At 41.0% G+C, this 21513-nt stretch overlaps 1 protein-coding gene across 2 annotated transcripts; it reads right to left on the reverse strand.

The window, feature by feature from the left end:
- Window positions 1–397: 397 nt before the first annotated feature.
- swt1 (SWT1 RNA endoribonuclease homolog) lies at window positions 398–19967 on the reverse strand. 2 transcript variants are annotated; one of them, XM_079158675.1, is made up of 19 exons: window positions 19827–19967; window positions 19133–19202; window positions 18090–18163; window positions 17884–17959; window positions 17182–17255; window positions 16065–17070; window positions 15736–15865; window positions 15266–15364; window positions 14632–14823; window positions 13755–13848; window positions 13111–13334; window positions 12609–12757; window positions 12178–12316; window positions 9228–9367; window positions 8729–8859; window positions 8340–8486; window positions 5371–5437; window positions 5163–5230; window positions 398–1539 (listed from the first exon to the last, which is right to left on the reverse strand). In XM_079158675.1, exons 1-19 carry the CDS (start codon window positions 19880–19882, stop codon window positions 1431–1433), a joined length of 3045 nt encoding a protein of 1014 aa, XP_079014801.1. In that variant the 5' UTR covers window positions 19883–19967; the 3' UTR covers window positions 398–1430. The 2 variants fall into 2 exon arrangements, with proteins under 2 accessions (XP_079014801.1, XP_079014802.1); XM_079158676.1 differs by lacking the exons at window positions 398–1539; window positions 5163–5230; window positions 5371–5437 and having other exon boundaries at window positions 8445–8632.
- Between the last annotated feature and the right edge of the window lie 1546 nt (window positions 19968–21513).

A 21513-nucleotide genomic window follows, 5' to 3' on the forward strand; every position in this document is an offset into this window, starting at 1 on the left:
AGCACACAACTAAAACCAAAACGTTCAATTTCAGCTGCGTTTGCGTAGCGTCCCATTCTGCAATGATTTAATGAGACAGGAAGTTCACTGACTTCAGATCATCCTTGACCCTCGTTTCGTTTCCTGTCCTCTCCCCTGTACTCCCTTCACCTGTGTGACGTCTGAGCTTTATCCTCTGTGTGTGTGTGTAATCTCAGTCCGTTTGCTGGCATCACCTGCGATATAATCCCCTTAATCTTCACGCGCGCTCGCGCACACGCACACAGCACACATCCTATAATACTAATAACATTAATAATAATGGTGAGCCTCCCCTACAAACTGCAGGAAAAATCATTTCTACTCGAAGATCAACAGAAGCAAACGATGCATATAAGAAAAAGAAATCGATAAGACAAAACTTCAAAACATTTAATTTGTTGTTGAAAACGTTTGACTCCTTCACATAAAATATATTTTGTGTTCTCCAAGTATTTACATTTCTATTTCAAAATCAAACAAAACTAGCAAAAGATGAAAACTCACTGCTTTTCAATCTAGTCTATTAAAGCCGTGTTCCTCATCATCTGTGATCATGTGTAACAACCTCACCTGCAGCCCATTCGGTGTCAGCTTCTCACTGGGACTGTTGGGCAATATTTTGGCTTTCAAAAATGATGATTTCAAAAAGAAGAAGCTCAAAGGATAGTCTTGCTTACTCTCCAACAGGATCTATTGATTTGTTTTATAATTGTGAAACATTTGCAGTTAGTTCTGTTAAGTCTAAAGTATTGTTTGTGACTGTTTGGTTAAACAGGAAGTACACAGAGAACTTCCAATGTTTGGATAATGTCAAAACAAATAAGTGGAGTTACCTAAATGTGGTATTCTTCCTTTAAGCACAGTGAACAGAAGCTCAGGCTGAAGTTGAACAATCACAAATAACGGGAACAGTGGGCCGAGGGGTCAACCTAGAACTTTAGACATTGTTGCATCATCACACATTCACATGGTCCAAAAATATCAAAATACAAATATATATCTCAAATTCTATTGTTGCACACCATTAAACAATGTTTCAAAAGCAAATATTGTTTAAATAATAATAAAAGCCAGCACTATTTAACTAATAACTTTTAACATTATAAAACAATGTTTAAAGACGGACATGAGAAATCCCTGCTCAGCTGTGGTTTGGCAGGATATGTTGTGTGACATTGAAAGCAATACTTGATGCAGTGGAAAACAAATGTATTGCCTCTTACAATGATGGAGAACATCCAAAGACATCCATTCATCAGGCAAGCAGAACAATGTGGTTTTTTTTTATACAATCATTTAATAAAAGGTAAATAGCTCCAGTCACCAGAGACACAGTCCCTTCAAAATAACAGTCTTTAATTCAAGTAAAGGATTTGAGTTTGGCTGCAGACTCCCAGATTGTGATCCAATCAGAGCGCTGACGTGGTGAAGGCGACGTGTTGACCCGTGCTCCCAATACAACAGTCCAGGGCCTCTTTCAGCCCCATTAACTGGTTCCCTCCCACTCTCAGCTTCTCCCTGGGAACACAAGCAAAGAGATGAATTACACACAGAGACAGGACAGTGTGGTGTGTGTGTGTGTGTGCTTGGCAAATGGTGAGCCTTCCTGTTTCTAAAAGCCACCACGTCCTACATGAACACAAACATCTCCGCCAGAGTTGGACCTCTGTGTTTGTCTTTTGCTGGGTGGAAAAAGTGTGCCACCTTCTTTTATGCACCAATATAATCTAGATCTGGTGACACACAATCATGATAAAGCATCAAACTCTTAATAAACAATAACTAAGCACCTTTGTTGCTCATTTAATCGTGAATATTTAAAACAATCCTCCAGTGTTGTCCTGAAAGAAGTGTTTGTTACTGCTGAATCCTGACTCGATGCATTTGCTCTTCTACAGTATGTCGTCATGCATCTGTTTGTTTTCACCAGTGTACAGATGTGAACATGTCTCGCTGCATCTCTATTTGGGGTTTTTAGTAAAAGCCAAAGCCTGTTGGTTGAGTTAATATGTATTGTTTTTTTGTCCAGTGAATAATTATGCACCGTCCCTTCGTACTCTCTGGATGAACCTGGATAACTCCACACTGATCGTGTTCAGCACAGAATGTCCACAGCAGACAAAAGAGCTTCTGTGTCGGCTGCAGCTTCCAGAAGCTCCGGGTCTCCATGACGGCTATTTGGGAGCACTTTTCTCCCGCTGAAGTAGATTTATTCCCGGTTACAACGCCTCATACGTCCAAGCAGTTACAAACGCACAGACAAAAACACATGAATGGTCGTCCCCGTGAGCACGAACGCGTATACGAATTGTTCTGCTAGAGTCTTGGCAACAGCTGCCTAGCAGCGGAGCCACTGAAGGAGCTTGTTGCTTGTTTGTTTCCTCCTCGGCTTTGTTTCCATTGGAACGTTATGTAACTTCAGGGCGGAGAGACGGACCAAAGAAAGAGCAGCATTTGACGGCTGTTTTCACCCGACATCCATCGATCCACCTCCCTTTCTTCATCCCGTAGTGCAGCTGTGTGTTTTCACAAGCTGTGGAAATCACAGACTTTTGCTGGATCTAGACCCACGAATGTGTCCGCCCGTCACAAATGATCTGTTTTTTACGTACCAGCGTGCTCCGTGTGAAAGGCTTCCTGTCAATGGGTTTACTTTGTTAGAACGAACCAATGAAGAGCATCAAGCTCCACCAGGAAGGATCTCTGAACTCAAGAGTCAGTGAGCCAGAGCGACGACGTATACACAAAGAGGCAGCGCAGTGCTGCTACTGTGCGTTACATAACGGCCTGTATGTGTGTTGGACAGGTAATTAATGGACATCCCCAGGAGACAATAACGATTTGCACTGAAATATTATAGAACCACATGATACATCGAGATGAGCAAATAGGTTTCGTTTTGTTCAATTCACACCCGCTCTCCTACAAAAGCAGTGAAATGGACGTGGCCTTCAGAAAAAGAGCTTCTGTGACACATGTTCATGCATGTCTTTCTCTACTGTACTGCAAATCATTTAAGAGTGGACCATAACACACACAATAAGCTTCTCCTGCACGTCGCTAGTTGCACATAAATGACAAAAGACTCCGATAAACGATCTGAGATTTTTTAAGTGTACTTGTTCTTTACCGATTGTTGAATAACTGGTGTTTCTATGCCTGTGGTTTTATAAATAAATATGTGCAGTTGTTACTTTTTGATTTGTGTGTTATTTTGAAAGCCAACAGGCGTTTGTTATCGAGAATAATAAGCAACACAGAACAGCTTTTTCTAAAATCTTATCTGCTGTTGAGGCCCACTCTTACTGAAAGCTGTCCCCCCCCCCCCCCAGGCTTTATATAACCGATGACATCATACCGCCGCACGGAGCACCGAAATCAAATATTTAACACTACGGATAATGCGCTCACTAAGTAAAGGCCCACATCACTTCACAGTGAATGTACCAAATCAAATATTTACAATCAGCGCACATTCAGCTTAACTGTATCCGTCAGCGGCGCCCTACCGCAACCACAGCTGCACTGACGGGACCGCTGAGTGACACAGCAGATCTTTAATACTGATGTCACTATTCCAAGCAAGAACAACCACAACCACAGTACTCATTTTTATATTATATACAGTGTTACATCCCGGTATGTGTGATCTGTCTTATCAAACGATCAACTGATTGTCAAACTTGCTGGTGATTAATTTTCATTCCAGAACTGCAAAAGTTTAACAGCGTTTAGTAGCATTTAAATCATATCACCTCTAACATTTAAAGACATGTCGTAGCTTAGCACACAGCATCAGTCGGTATCGGGGACAAAGCTTTTAACAAATCCAGAAAACAAAAGTAGCGTGCACTTTATGTTCAACCGTGTCACATTACGAGTTACAAGCAGCAAAATAGAAAAGTAAAAGTAGGATAACCGTGTACTTGTATGTGTTAATATTTAAGTCCTGCAGGATAATCTTACAGAAGGTGTAAAAGTTAAGCCTGTGTCACATGAGGGAGTCCTTCAGGCAGCGTTACTCTTTTCTCAAGCTGCATACAAATACCTCTAAAAGATACTTTTAATTTACTTCTTAAACACAACGATAAGTAAGCCACAGGTTAACATCAGGTGTTAAATAATAACATTGACAACAGCCTAGTGAAGTCCTGTTTAATCTCCATGTTTCAAATAAAGTCAACCGAGTCAATCTCTAGTTCACACTGCCGCTTGATAAGTCAATCTTGGGATTCATTCTTGTCCATGCAACAGATACATCCTGACTGATTAATGTGGGTTTATCAGATTACAAAAGTACATAGATCTATTCATCAGTCCTTCGATAAAATATGTTAATAACGAGTGACCTGCCCACCATTGTTATCAGAGCTCTGCTGGGGATGTCTTTGAGGAGGACTATTGTGAAACATGAATGTCTGTGTGACGCTGGGTAAACGACACAGACCTGCCCGGGCATGCTTCAACACAGAGCACAAGAGTTCGGGTCAGAAGAATGTTATTGCTAACGGGATAAATCACACTGTGTGGGCGGTGCTGGATCTATTCACTAGTTTAGAAATGCTTATCCTCCTAAGAAAATGGACAAAAACATATGTTAGGCTTGTCCTGTATGTTAAAACGTATGGAAGGGAGTAGATCAACTTTAAGCAAGTAAAGAAGTTTATATTTGTGAAAGATTTGAATGATCTGCCGCATTTGTCAGTAAATAGAATCACAGACAATCAAATCTGTCAAAATGTCCTCGAAGGCCGGAGTCAAAGAGAACAAAGAACACTCATGAAAAGTTAAGCGATATTCAGCTAAACGTAGAAACAATGAGATCTGTTGAAAATAATCTGTTGAAACTTAAGTTGAATCACTGCCCTGGAATCTCTCGTTTCCGACATGCAAAACTAATGTGTCCACATCGATTCACTCAAAAAGATAATGAATTCTCTGGAAGAACAACTTCAATAAGTGGAGGGTGAGTTGGATTCCAAAGAAAGCAGAATGAGCAGTAGCAGGTCGGGAAGGGAGGAGGGTGAGAGTTAGAAGTATGTGTGTGTGTGTGTGTGTGTGTGTGTGTGTGTGTGTGTGTGTGTGTGTGTGTGTGTGTGTGTGTGTGTGTGTGTGTGTGCATGTGCGTGTGCGTGCCCTACCTGTAGTCTTGTTGTGAGAAACAGTCAAGAAGGTCTTTGGTTGTCAATCTGGAATCCCTGTCAACAATCTGAAACACAATGCATATGAGCTGAGCTAACAATGAACAGGCCGAGGTGAGCTAAACGGGACAAAGACCACTGCGGCGGAAAAAAGGTCAAATTACTTTACATGTAACTTTATACCAATAACATGTGAAATGGCACCCACCTCATTAGAGTGGATGATGCCGAGCAGTGCCTGAACTTCCTCTAAACCGGGGGCTGAAGACAAGACCCTGAGATGGACAAAAACACACATCACATATCATAGGGATCATCGTTTCTTCCAGCTGAAGCTTGAAGACAAAATGAACACACAGCACTTGTTTTCTCTCCCTATATCCATCCATCACCATGCACCCAACCCAAATGCACAAACACAGGAAAAACTACAACAAAGTAACGGACAAAAAGAGAGGAAGTAGGGAAAGCAAAGGATGAGGGAGTCACAGAGAGAGATATCCTGTATGGAGTGAGTCACAGCTCTGCTCAAACATCAAAACATGAGTGTGGCTTTTGAATGAGGATGCTTTGTTGTGGCAGAACTTGTCATGGGCTTTTACTGTGCAGAGTGAACACAAGCACCATCATCTAGTTTGCACACTTAAAGCGCCACATGAAAATGATAAAAAAATGAAGTATTATCGATATTACGGAGTGGTGTTTTGGGGACACTTCTCCTCTTCAGACCGATTAACGTCACACAAAGATCTACTGAAGCAGCTACAGGTGACATCGTTAACAGGAAATGATGGATAAACATAGCCTTACACCCGAACACACACACACGGTAAGAACATGCTGTGAAATCAAAACATACACCTCAAAACAAATAGAACAATCTGGTAATGAAGTACCACTTTACCGGCATATATTGGCAAACACACTGAACAGGGGAGCTATCGAGGGCCGAGAGGCTTGAAGTGGTAATAAAGTGCACTTGGGACACATACTTAGGAGTGCAGCGGGTTATGATCTGAGAGGGCTGTTTTGTCTCTTTTATAGCCACTGAGTGGAGAAAACACAGCATCATTTTTCCTTTATTGCTCCCATCATGACTATCTGTGTTTAGATGAATATCTAAACACCGCGTGTAGTTAAAAACTTTGTTTTCTTCTTTCTTATCACCACTTTGAATGCGTTCTGTACGAGTTCTGTACTGTAAGATGTTTCCAGTTTGAAGCGACATGAAACTGTTTCAGAGAGGAGCACATAGGGTTGAGAGATAACTAAACAAATCCCTAAACAAAGAGTGCTGACACAGCACAATGAATGATAGCGAGCCTGGAAACATCATGAGTTTCATGGTCAACATGAACAAACTGGGATGGCAGAAGTAAGAAGCACAGACATTTAAACTGCAACGTCTGGCAGGTAAGAACTGCAGTGATGTGATGATCAGTCTTGGCTGATGTACAGTTTTAACCACAAAAGTCAAACTTCATTCAATGTGTCAATTTGATTTTTTAACTTCATGTTTACACAACTTCTTTTAAAAGGTTATTTTCGGAGTCTTCTACGCTAGTACCGGATACCTAAAGTGTACAGAGTAGGAGTTCAGAGTAACATCTGGATGAAACGTCACAGGGCAATTAATAATGTACTGACTCCTAACTGGACCTTGAATTTGTGTGATGTTGGGTTGTTTTATGTGCGTCGTGTGTGTGTATAAGAGACTGTAAAAATAATAAATAGGAGAGGTATATTGTTCAGACTTGACTTACTAAATTATTAAAGTCCAGCCATCGTTATATTGTATTAATGGAGCCGAAAGAGTTGTGAACTGTGGGATGTCTTCTTGCAGCCACCATGACAGCAATGCAAATCATCACCGACTTAATGGGAAACAAGTTGACGGATGTGACTGCAAGAAACATGGTGATTTTATCAAAGAAGACAGAACAAGAGCACAAAACCCATTAAAGCCCCCAATTGATACGTCATGTTGCAATGGCATCAATTCTTTACGGTGGACATTTCTCATTGCACTCAACCAAAGACTCTTGTGATTACCATTCTGACAGCTGGAGGATGTGTGCAAATCTGTGTGAAATGTAAGCCAGCGCAGATATTTTCAGATGCCACTGCAGGCCCCAGGTAAACACGAGGAAAGCCTACTGGAAGTGAAGAAATCTCAGGGATAACTGTTCACATTATTCCGTTGTTGCTGAAGGCACTGTGAGTAACTAAACTGTGCGACAGTGTAGCGCTGTGTGTTGCGTCACGGTAAAAGGTGATAAGGCAAAGCTACAAGGTCAAGCAGATTAACATTACGTGGCAAACAGGAGCTGAGAGCTGAGAGCTGAGAGCTGAGAGCATACAACCAGGACACAGGAAGGGGCAGGCTGGTGAAGGACAGTTTAAAGGGGCTTTTAGAGGGACTGGCTGTTGAGACAAAGGTGAGAGACACCTGTGAAGGCATGAGGAGGGTTCAGGGTTTAAAGCACATGAACAAACAAATTCAACACAAATTCCTGCTCAGAAACGTCTTTCTAGACTTCAATGTATTCTCGTGCTTTAGAGCGCAGGCTCTTTAAACCCACCGAGGATGTTGCGTAATGGATACAGCTATGGCAAGCAAGTTAATAAACTTTTGTATACCTGTACAGAAGGTTATAATCACCTTTAAAGTTATAATAAAAAACTTCATATTTACACATCCAGCAACACTATCTTTCATTTGGAATCATGTTTCTGGTCACCGAGCAAATCTAACTTAAATATTCACTATCTTTTTAGCTGTTTTTGGACTCCAACATCTCCTAAGTGATCTATGTGGTTGTTTGGCTGCTAAGTTCACCAGCTAGTTGCTACATTTGCAGTCGGTTTTTAGAGCTTTTTTTTTTGCTGAAAATAGCACCATGAGAGCGGTGAGAGTGAAACAAAACAGCAGAAAGTGCAGGCTGTAAAACTAAAGCGATGAGCTAAAAGGAGCTGCAAAGCTCTGTAGAGCTGATGTAGAACTGCAGAGTACAAAGTTGTGATGTGAATCATTGTTAATATAGAAACACAGTATAGCCTCTTTTAACACGAAAATACAAAAGTGAGACTGAACATATAAATTGACATAGATGGCACGTGGCCAACAGGTAGAGAAGCAGAACGTCTGACAGCCGTGATGTGAGTGGGCTAACATACCTGCTGAAGGCCTGGAGCAGCTGTGAGACCATGGAGGACAGTTTGTGCAAACAGACCAAGGCGTCCTGTGGTGGTGGAGGGCCTCCCACCGGCTGAGGTCTCTGCATGGTGTGAGGGTCAAAGCCCAGAGCTTTGAACACTTCCAAGCTGAAACATGACAGGAAACAAATGACCTCAGGGGCCCACGGAATGGAATACAAAACTAAATAAACAACCTCTGAAGAGTTGTTTTTGCTCTTGGAAATGTTCTCCTTGTTTTCCTTCACAAATCAAGGCTTTCTTTTTGTGAGAATCTGTAAAAAGAAACACACACACACACATCATCCTGAAATGTTCTCTACAGTATAATCCTCCCTGCACTGCATCAGTCAAATCCCGGTGACACCCACCTTGTTTGAAACACATGAGACCAGATGTTCTCAAACAGGGCCCACACTTCCTGGTGAGAGACCTGAGCAGACGAGGGTTGTTTCTCTTCATCGTTATCGTTCATGACAACATCACAGGCAGGAGGTTCCCACTACACACACACACACACACACACACAAACACACACACACAAACACACATGCACCTTTAAAATCCAACAGTGTCAAATAAAAACCTGCGTATAATATGAACCTGCATCCTGCGGTCTGAGTCATTATGGTTTTGGGAATCATTATCAACTTTTTCAAATCTGATTTCCCCCAAGAGCTATCTCGATATAAACACAATACACGGCAGAAACAGGGTAGAAAAAATATCGTTGTGTATTTCTGTGCTTGCAAACAATGTAAAAGACAATTCAGAGGGTGTAGTACTACAGTAGAACCGGAGTTAACTTCTTGAACAGATCAGAAGTGGAATTTGTGATTGCATGCAACTTCAAATTTGCTCCTAGCTGACCTGCGGCTGTAGCTTGTTGTAAATGTTGTCCAGTATGGAGATGGCACTGGGAACAAGTCTGGAACTTTTCCCAAACACTTTCACCAGCTCCTTAGCTTCTTGGAGGGCTGCTGACGTAGCGCTACAGTTTGCTGCTTCACCTGAGTAGACACATGATAGATAGATATGAGCCTTCAGACGTGTGCCAGTAGATGCATATGAAGGTATACATACACTCAGCTGCCAACTGTTTTGGTACACCTCTGCAAAACAGATGAGGACGGTTTTGTGTCTGTAACCTTTTGAGAAGAACTGTTGTGAATATAGAGATGTAAAGAAAACCAGCCAGAGGGTGAGAGACACAGTCAGCTCAGACTGAACTTGTGCGGATGTTTCGTATGTCCAACTCTGACTCTCGAGATACTGAATACTTGAAAGGACATTGTATGGCCTTACATTCATTCCCTTGGGACATACTGTGACTTTAAACATACCTATCCATGATCCTAACCCACTAGAAGTGTGTGGCAGCGTCTGTGTCTGCAGAGCCTGTGTCTGCAGAGCCCTATGCCTGTACTTTCTCTTTTCCTTTCATTTTGCGGTGTTCGGGACGTTTCTGGGTGTGTAGCCCCCACGCATTTGCAAGCACGCATCCGTGAGGAAGCTACGAAAATGGAGGATACAGCATAAAAAGAAATGGAGGTATAGGGAGGCGAGTGACAGTGAATCGGTGTGCGATGCTGCAGGTGGTACACTGGGCTGTTCTCTGTTAACTGTGGTCAGGGGGATGTGCACTTCTGGTGTTGTTGAGATGGGGAGAGGAGGGCCGAACTTTGAATGTTGTGTTTACAAATAGTATGCGACAATTCCTGCACAGTATGTCTTTAAAACTCAGCCTTTGTCACTTTTCAGGAGGCTGTAATAGGTCTGTCCTCACAAGTGTAGCTACAACTGACCACATGCACACTCACAGCCTGCTTGAGGGAGACCACAAAAATCGCATGCAGTACTTTTCCACTCCAAGATTTGTTCTTCGCCTCACATTCAGTTTATCCCTCCTTCCCTTCCTCCTCCTCCTCCTCCTCCTCCTCCTCCTCCTCCTCCTCCTCCTCCTCCTCCTCCTCCTCCTCCTCCTCACCCTACTCTCACAGTCCTGGCACACAGCCAGGCTGTGTGGTACCAAGAGATCCAGCATCATGTCAGTGTATAAAGACAGGGAAAGGGTAAACCTCCATTGTCTTATCTATTAACAATCTTGGAGTGGATCAAAATCATTGTGCCACTGTTGTAGCAGTGGACAGAGAGACTGAATGAGAGGCTGAGACCAGCACGCACGCACACGCACGCGCACACGCACACGCGCACACAGAGAACTGTAAGCGTAATGTAATTAGATTGAGTCATGAGATCCAGGGCAAGAAGTGCTGCAGTGGACAACTCAGCATCTTTCTGACACACTTTTGAGTGTCCTGCTTGAGCAGACGACCTGATTGTGTATGTAGGTCTGTAGGGTTCTAGCGCAGTGCAGGGAACACCACGTCATACCCCAGCGGACTAAGATGACTCAGTATCTTAACGCCGCTGTCCGGAGAAACATAAAAGGAAACAAATGCAGCATTAAAACTATTGCAGTGGCACAAAGAATACCTTTTCATTTAGATACCTCTGGGAGCTTCCACAGATGTGAAATGTTGTCTTGTATCTCATGTAGTAGCTCAAGTTTATTCTGTTTTCTTTCTAAATCTATTGTTCACATTCAAAGGACGATTAAAATCTGCTCCGAGAAAACTGGTATCAAATGTTTACATCTACAGTTTGCACATTGAGTGCTGGTTGTTTTTCATATCAGCATTCCTCCCTCACTCCCTCCCTCCCTCCCTCCCTCCCTCCCTCCCTCCCTCCCTCCCTCCCTCCCTCCCTCCCTCCCTCACTCACTCACTCACTCACTCACTCACTCACTCACTCACTCACTCACTCACTCACTCACTCACTCACTCACTCACTCACTCACTCACTCACTCACTCACTCACTCACTCACTCACTCACTCACTCACTCACTCACTCACTCACTCACTCACTCACTCACTCACTCACTCACTCACTCACTCACTCACTCACTCACTCACTCACTCACTCACTCACACACACACAGTATATATTTGATTCCACCAGTGATCCGGCTTCGACGGATGTTTGCGCTCAAAGCAAAATACAAGAAGAAGAAGAGCAGTGTAGAAGAAGAGCAGTGTAGAAGAAGAGCGTAAACCCGACCCGTGGGCTCTCACGCCCCCTTCATTGAGGCAGATGTCTGCCTCCCCTCGGTGCTTTTTCACTGCAGTTTTATGTCAGATCAGCAAGACTAAATAGGTTCTACACATACGTGGAATACATGACCTATGCTATGGAAAGAAAGGACGTATAATAAAAGTGTCTACAAATATCACAGTGGTGACAAACAATGAGAAAGCAGAAGGCATGCGCTCAACCCAGTTTGTGAGGGATTGCACAATCTGAGGCGAGGCACAGCTCGTCACTGCCTCACCTCGCGTGTCTCCTCTCTGTTTGAACAGGATATGAGCAGATTCAGCGATTTTGTTTATAAAAATGATTGGAATCATACAGGAATTACATTTATAGCACAGATCAGTCGATAAATATTCATATTTTATTTGTTTTTTTTATTTTTCATGATGACAGGTGAGGCTCTGCTACCACTATTATCTGTTTCGTGTATCATCTATTTGTTTTATCATGTCTTTACTAGCTTTTATTGAACATGAGATGTGTTTCATTATATATAGTGAATTGTTTAGTTAACCATGAAGATGGTGCCAGCTGCAACAAGATTCAAGATTCAAGACTATACTGGAAATCTTTACCTGGGCTAAAATAAACATGAAAAAAATGTAGGCTCACTAGAAGACTGCACCCAGAGACATAAAAGCCCCTCCCCCTCTTCCACCCACATACCTGAGTTGAAGAATTCGATGAGGTTTAAAACAGTTTGCAGCTTTCTCCGTGGGACAACGTGCCCAAAGACAGCAATCCAGTGCTTTTTCAAACACTGCAGGACATCTTGAAGAGTCCAGGGTGGTTTTCGGTAAACTATCTGTTAACAGAAGAAACAACACAATAAAAATAAGCCGAAATGAAAAATATTGCTATGTTCAAAATGACGATCAATCTGGCCTATCTATACTCTCTGATAGCCCACAAGAGGGGATTTGATCCATAATTTTACACCCAAAAATAGAAATCTGATCTAAAATGACCGACCAGATGCCTTGAAATAATGCAAAGATAAGTACCAGATATCAGTTCTCGATGTTTTAAATGCATTTAGAAACAGTAATTAAAATATAGTCTAAAAGATAATGTGAAATTCCAATTCACAATTTTACCTCCAGCCAGAGGTCTTCGTAGGCGGCCTTCATCTCCACCTCTAACGCATCGGACAGCACCTCTCGCAGGCAGTCCTCGAGTTCACAAACACTGCTGGGGTTCCATCGGGTCTTCTCTTCATCCTCTCGTGTGCTCAGTCGCTTGTTATCTGTGTTACATACATACATACATACGGTATATGAGCAGTTCTTTTTTTTACATAAGATTATATGCACATATTTGCAGCAGGAGCATATGGCAGCACAACATACACACTCAGTGATATAGCAGATAAAATATACCCTCCAGTCTGTGTATGCTTTGTTTGTTAAAACTGCTAAAATGTCACCTGAATTAAACACCTGATACAGATGGACTTGAGACAAATAAAACATGGAAACTAGAAGGGCTGTGAAGAAATGGCGAGGGCATGGATGGTATGTGCTGTTAACTGTTACACCATGGTGGAAAATGGAAAGTCATTTCCTGTTTTTCCAAAAAAAACATGAATCGTTGGCTCACCTCTCTCTTCTACAGAAAGGCCTGTCGTCTCCTGACTGTGTGTACAGCTCCCGCTCTGCATTGGTGACGGGAGGTGAGGGCTGACGTGGGGCAGCATGGGAGTCTTAATGTTTTGCAGAGGATGAAAGCCATGTCTGTGCTTTCTAATCTCTGCCTCCAAATCATTCTTACTCAGGGCCTCCACTCCACTCAGGAGGGCCTTACTGCATAAGTTTTTATCATTACTAGAGAGGAAAGAGAGAATAGCATGTTTTAGCATCAAATTCAGAGTTATCTGACCTGCAGCTGTGCAACATTAATCGAATGTCTGCCCACTAATTCTACTTTAATTTAGCAAAATGATCAGTAACAGCATTTGGAAATAGTGGCAGTCAGAGAAATAGGTCAAAAGGAAAAAGAAGGTGAAACAATACAATGGCCGCCCCACTATGCAAGCCAAAAAAGAAAAAAAATCCCTGAACTGAACTCTCCATGCTCAGCACATCTATTCTTGCCCAATTATTCTGTCTGGCCCTCTCTCTCGTAAACTGGAACTATCTGGCTGAGCCTACTAACAGTCACATGCATGTGCATTATTTGCAGAGGACACAAGACTCTGCAGCAGCAGCAATATATGCCACAGGGGGGGAGGAGGGGGAACTCACGTGCATAGAATGAGAGCACACTCTGGGTACAGACTGAGGTATTGCAGGCAGCACTGCAGCACCCGGTCATCATTATTCTCAGCGTTTAGGCCATCTGGGGACGAGGAGGTACAAAGAGAGAGGAAGATAGAGACAAGAGTGACAGAGAAAAACACGACAGTCTGTTAAAGAGAGATCGCTCATGGTTAGCGTGTTAGCACACTGTACAACACGGTGTCTTTTTGAGATGGAGATTTCAAGTCTATTTCAAGAGATGCACTAATTCTCCTAAATAGTAAACAATACCTCTGTAAAAACAACAGTCTGATAAATATTATATACAGCTAAGAAGTGAACCCTGCCCATGAGATTGACAATATGTACACATTGATGATGAATTCTGGAGGACTGGCTTAGTGGTAGTCTTGGGCATGGATGCACGGCAGCTCTGTAGCTGTGTGTGATAATTCTAATACCTTACTGTAAAGGTCGAACAGCTTTATATAAGTGCATAATGCAATAGTGTCAATGGTCAAGTCACGGACGCTGTAATACACACCTCAAACACTGTACTATGCTCAATAACATACTTCCAAAATACTGAAAAAATAAAATCATGTAAACTCACAATCATTTAGAAGTCAATGACCAACAACCCCCACGGACTGGATTGTTGATTTGAAGAATAGATTATTCTTTTGTGTTTTTATCCATAAAAAGTGCTGATTTCTTTGCCTGCTATTTCTGTTATGTTTATCTCTGCTCTTTTGTAACAAAGGGTGACATTTATATTGGCCTGGGACAATAATAACTTGTAGGTTCCATACTTGGTTGTAGTTAATTAATGCTACTTTCAATGCACATAAAATTCCCTTATTTTCCTTAAATAAACACTCACTGCTGCCCTCAGCGGCCTGCTGCATAGACTGCCCCCACAGGTGGTGTCCTCGGTTCTTCAGGACGTTGTATATGTACGAGATGGCAGGAGTTGCCAGGTGCGCCACAGAACCCGACATGCCTCTCCCCCTTTTTAGGGAATCCAGCTCCTGAAGCACCACCCAGGGGATCAGGACTGTAGGGACGCCCAGCGCTAAGAGAACATGAAGTGGGGAGGAAACAAGTATTGATGATTCCATATTTCATAACATTAGTGCATCTATTATTATAAATCCCCCCAAAATTGGAAATCATATTTTCGTGGAGTATGTTTTTTATGATAATTCCTCAAAAATGATGTCCTTTTCAACATTGATTGTGTGATGAAATGATTTCTTTGTGAGCAGATGGACAGTTAAACGTTTATTTCTATTTTAAACTGGAGATGTGTTTAGAAGGGTGGGAAGATCTCTTGATGATGTATAATAATATCTAAGCCACTGCGGCAGAAGAACTTCTAGCATTTGGCTCACAACTGGACAAACTTGGGAGTGAAAACTAACTGGATACTTTCTATAATGTCATTATATAACATATGAAATAACCATAAATCATTCTACAAGAAAAAAATCAAGTATTAAAATGATCGTAAACACCTCCAAGGCCGTGAGACCTGATGGTTTTCACATAATCCAGGTGACTGAGGAGAATGTTGGTGTCCAAAACAAGGATTAGGTCTTGCTGAGGCGGTTTACCTGTAAAAAAGCAGGTTCATATAGTTAAATAGTTTGTTGTTAATTGTCAAAAGTTAACAACAAAATCAAATCAAATCAAACATAACAATTTCAGTCAAAGTGTAGTGTCTGTAGGTTACAGATCAGAATTTGAATCTTCTTTTGGTATAATATCATTTCACGTGTCATTCTGAGGCAAAAGCAAATCAAATGTATGCATCATATTTCATGTTAATCACACTAAGTGAGGCCACTACAAGGCTTACACTTTTGAACTCAACTTATAGTGCCTCCATGTGGCCATTTGAGACTAGATTCCACACAGAGTTTATATTTACACTTATGATGAGCGCACACAATTTCAAGCATCTCAATTAAACAATACAACGTACAGTGTGTGTCTGCCGCTCCCTCTTCCGGAGGGTCTATCTCCATACAGGTGAGCTCCCCATAGCTTTGCATCACGTTCACCTCCAGCCGCTTCTCAGACCGGGCGAGATGAAGCTCTTCAACCACTTGCATCTAAAGAAAAACACATTTTAGAAAACAAATAAAGTATAAAACACCCCCTTTCCATTTTTGAACTATTTTAACAACATAATGCAGATGTAATTTCAATATCCTAGCTGACAAAATGCTTTCATTAGAACCGCTTCTGTGTGAAAAAGAAATAAAGCAAACATTGGATTGTTCAGATGCAATGAATAATGCTTTTCATTACCTGGTCATACCACGGCTCAGCGACCGCATGAGCTGGGAGTTGGCTTGACGGAAACGTATTATCTTTCCCTTCAGATGAACTAGGTGTAACGTCCACACAACGGTGAGCTTGTTGGACAGTCTCCCGCATGGCTTTGCTTCTTGAGGCCCCCGAGTCTGGAGGTTCAGTCCCATGCTTGAGATTGCCGTTTGAAGAACTAGCGCCGGTATTGTTACCGGTGCTATCTGCCGGTCTTGGTTGAACCTTTTTGGATATCTTAAACTGAAGAGGCAGAGCCGACACAGGAGAGCATATTTGTTTCTGAACAGATGAGGACTTGACTGTTTTAAATGACATCGATGTGAAACTCCCTGGGACTGTTCTGACATTCTTCACCACATTTGAGCTACCAACTGAGGTGGTCTGCTCGGATGAAGTGGAGGAATGCTTTGCAGTAGAGACAGAGGGAGTTTTTGCCTCTGTACACGAGCTCCTTTTGGCCTTATTTTCTTGATGCCGTTGGCACATCTTCTTGAACAGTTCTGTTCTCTTCTCCCATGAAGTATCCGTAGAGACAGAGGCCTTGCTTGGTTCTCTGGTCTCGACAGTGTTGCTTTTATTTCCAGTCCTTAGTGGTTCCTCGGTTCTGCACTTCTTCTTCTGTTCTTTCTCATCGGCAGAAACTAAAATGGGACTCCTTTGCTGCTTTTTCAATTTGGATGTGCTGCTATGGGAAGATTTTTGATCTGTGCTCCCTTTAGACGACTTCTCTGTCCTCTGAGGAACTGTACCTGCATTGTTCGATGGTTTTGAGGGTCCGCTTTCCGCAGTCTTACACCTACTGACAGTGTTATCTTTACCTGAAATCTCACGTTTTGGTTTTGTACATTCGTCTCTCTTATGAACAGGTTTCTGGTCTGTTGCTTGTGTTTTTGACTGTCTGTAGACAGGCCTTTTGATGAGGCGGGTGCTTTGGGAGACATCTTTAACGGAAGGCAAAGCACACTTTTCTTGTTTTGCTGCACAGCTACGTGTAGAAGAACAGAAGAAAATATCACATTCAGAGATAATAAACAAACATTTTAATTAAGTGAATGATATTCAGCTACATATTATCAACAAGTAAACAGTATCTAACCTCTCCTGACTGTTTACGTCTTGCTTCGTCTTTCCACTTTTGTAATTCTTAGTAGCATCTTGTTCCTTGGACGACTGAAAACATGGAAAAAAACATTACATTTCTTTCGCTCACCAGATAATTATCTGAAACAACTTTGAAAAATGATTAATTAGTTTTATTCAAAAATTCTAAATATTTGCTGGTTCCAGGTTTATAAATATCTCTTTGGGGTTTGGATTATTTGGTCGGAAAAAAGAATCAATATATTTATATTTCTTCTTTGGGAAATAGTGAAGGCTATATCGTTATTTTTGGACGTTTTATAGACAGAATGATTAATTGCGAACATAATTTATAGATTAATTGATAATGAAACTTGTTTTTTACTTTCAGACCTACTGCCTAGAGTTTTTGCCATACCGTCTATATTGTAGTAGCTATCCATGTAATATGTCTGTTTGTCGTCTATTTGTATGCCTTTTTGTTTTTGCATAAATTTGACGAAGCACTTTGATTTGTCCGGTATCAGCTAGACGAGCCAAAAACAAACATTCCTGATTGGTTACTTTATCCATGAACAATTGTTTGAGCGGTTTCCCACAAATGTATGTGGATATTATATCACAATATGTATTGATATCATGACTTAAAGTAACATGCATTGAAAAAGAGGAATGTATCCATATAGACAGCCCCTAGCACCAAAACACTGTAGAATACCTTCTTATGTCCTTCACTTGAGGACCACGACTTCTTGCACGACGACTTCTCCCACTTTTCTTGTTTTGCTGCACAGCTACATGTAGAAGAACAGAAGAAAATATCACATTCAGAGATAATAAACAAACATTAATTAAGTGAATGATATTCAACTACATAATATCAACATTGATTTGTTGTTAAAAGTCAAGTAAACTGTATCTAACCTCTCCTGACTGTTTACATCTTGCTTCGTCTTTCCACTTTTGTAATCCTTAGTAACATCTTGTTCCTTGGATGACTGAAAACATGGAAAAAAACATTACATTTACGATCAATATATTTCTATTTCTTCTTTGGGAAACTGTGATGGCTATTTTTCTAGTAGTATCTTCGGACGTTTTATAGACAAAATGATTAATTGTGATCATCATTTTTTAAGATGAATTGATAATGAAACTTGTTTTTTACTTTCAGTTAGACATTTTGCCATATTGTAGTAGCTATCCATGTAATATCTCTGTTTGTCGTCTTTTACTCTGCCTTATTTCTTTGCATGAATTTGACGAAGAACTTTGATTTGTCCGGTATCAGCTAGACGAGCCAAAAACAAACATTCCTGATTGGTGTGATGGAAGATTTCTACGTTAATCGGGAGAAGAGAGTGTCGTTCACAAATCAATAAAGTCATCAAAAGATTCAAAGTTGTCTTTGTCTGTTTATTCGCTTGCAAGGGAAGAGTGCACAACAGACACGCATTTAGTAGTCTATGGTATAAACTTCGACGGAGTTCAACATTCAACATCATTTATACAATAGAAGTTTACGCCCCAACAGTTTTTCACACAAGCTGTCTGATCTGGATTTATCTGGTTCATGCAGGTGCCCGTTCAACAGAGAGTCAGTAACATTTTCAAGGTTCTTCTTAGACTGTCATATCGAGTCTGGGAACAATGTGTTTCTGTTTCTCCCTCTTGCGTGGGTGCATGTGATCAACCTTGAAGACAGGACACTAGTTTCTTGAACTAATTAAATACTTCTGCAGGACTGCTGTGTTCTTTTTTGTTTTTTGTTTCTGTGTCTCTGTACTTTTCCCATCAGTTGTACAACATCTTTCAAAACTTTCCATGATACTAAAATATATTTTACCATTACATTGGTTACTTTTTCCATGAACAATTGTTTGAGTGGTTTTAAACAAACCATGTGGACTTAAAATAACATTGCTAGACAGCCTACAGCAACAGAACACTCCTGAATACCTTCTTACCTTCTCATCTTCTTCACTTGAGGATGGCGACTTCTTGCGCTTTCTCTTTTTTGATTTTTTAGGCATTTTCCTATAAATGTAATTTTGAAAAAGCAGGTCTTCAGTGACTATGCATCATCCTTACACAACACACAACAATCCATGTTGATCTTCTAAGCACCTTCTTTGGCTCTCGACACAAATACAACTAGACATACTGAATTATCGTTAAACTTCTCTTAATGAGGGACTACGAATACAACATGGAAATATACCTTAATAACATGATTAGATGCTCCGTCCACAAATACATGTCATAACGTGTCTTACAAACTGGTTAGACCCGTTGCTTGTGTCGCTGTAGCGTTAACTGGTAACGTTAGCTACCATTACGTCAACTGGTTTGTATTGATTTCATTGATGTAGCATTAGCTAGCTTACGTTAACAGCTAATACACAAGAGACTAACTGGGGCTAACACTTTGTAGTGACACAAACATAACTAGCTTACATCTTAAGTTTGGGTACAATTTATATGAAACTCATATCTAATGTAAAACTATAGAATAGTTATTAGTATAGAAGTTTTGAGCTGACTGTTAGATTCACAACACACAACCAAAAGCTAAAGTCAACGTCTAATGTACCCGCTTACTTAACTAACGCTAGTTAGTTTAACTTGACGCTAACTGGTGAAAAATAAATACAAACCCACAAGCAAAGTGTCTTCTTTGGAGTCTGAAACGTTGTGGTACACGAATTTAGTGGCATAAAGCCCGTCTATTTGGAATAAATGTGTCATATACAGCCAAATACGTCAAATGTGCATACTTAACGTTACTCTAATCTCACAGATTCCATGAAAACACTGTAGCGCTTCCGCATCTTTCTTCTTCTACGACTATTTCTTCTTCTGGTTGCTACATTACCGCCACAGACTGGACTGGAGTGGAAATCTGCGCGCCTGGACGTTGATCTGGTGATAAATACAGAATCGTTAGTGTAGGGGTTATCTTGACCTCTTTACACAAACATTATTTTCATCAAGGTTACACAACATTTGAACTAAGTCTGTACAGCAGTTAAGCGAATATTTTTCCACTCACCTTTTAAAGCATTACAACCAGACAAATGTACAGCAATTCAGCAGAAGGGCAACTTGTATGAGGGAGAGTTTAGAGTTTACATTGCGTCTTTTAAATTCATTATTAAAAACAAGAAACATACGAGTAATGTGCTTCAGGGGTTTTGTAGTACTGTATTGTTGAACTGTGTTCTTGCACAAAGTCACAATAAAAATGTTTACATCTTCAGTTGATCTGTTGTGCACTGATTGAAAGATTGGCTAGAGGTTACACAAATAATGATCTGGAGAGCAGAGAGAGGAGAAACTGTCTATCCGTCAGTAAGAAACACTTTTTACATCATTTATCGCAGTTTCCATTGAATCATTTTCCCTAATATTAATTTAGATAATCCCCTGTGTTTAACAGGTGCCTGTGTGCTGTGTGATAACAATATTGCAAACGATCACCATCATTCCTCTAATACTTATTATAGAGTTTTCAAAAAGCTAACCCTCAAAGTATTGTCAATCATGCAATGCCAAGTTTAAGTAAACTCTCTGAAACCTCAGATGTCTACAGTATGGTCCTTTATGAAACCACTACTGAAACAACAATTGCTGTAATATGCCACATAGTGACACTGTAGCTCCATTCAGAAAGCCTGCCTTACTATGCTCTTGATATGCTCACTCACTGTACGCATTCACATTGAGACACCTTTGGGTCCCTGGACCATGGCTTGAGAAACAGTTCTGTTGAAGACAGAGATCAGACGACTAACAGATGAACAGTGAGTATTACCAGCTGCAGGGAATAATATCTGACCACTTCAATAATCTTGGACAGGAATTATGACAACACGTACGAATTGTGACAGAAACAGTTAAATGCATTGGGATTCAGTAGATGACACAGTTTGGATTAGATCAGTGACATGTTAAACACATAACGATTATATTAGAAAATTGGAAACAGCTTGTCTGTTTCACAGTTCATAGAGTCGGTTAATTCTGCTGGGTTTAGTTGTGATAAGATGTGTTCATGTGGTGCGTTGTGATGAAGGTCCAGAAGTCTGTTGTCAAACAGACCGGTTCATAAGATGTCATCATCACAGGGTTACATATAGCCTCCCTTATTAACACCAATCATGAAAATCAAGCTTCTCTGTTAACACGAAAAGCCATTTCACAAATGGAAATCTGTCCTTATGTTATTCGTAGTGAATAAGAACAGACAGTACAACCCTATCACTCCCCACACAAAACCTTGACAAAACCAGCTGGCTGCAGAGCTGAAACCAGGATTTCAGAAATAGGACTAGAGTCCAAAGTCACC

Source organism: Pholis gunnellus (genome assembly GCF_910591455.1).
Source record: "Pholis gunnellus genome assembly, chromosome: 4".
In the NCBI taxonomy this organism is placed as follows: Eukaryota; Metazoa; Chordata; class Actinopteri; order Perciformes; family Pholidae; genus Pholis; species Pholis gunnellus.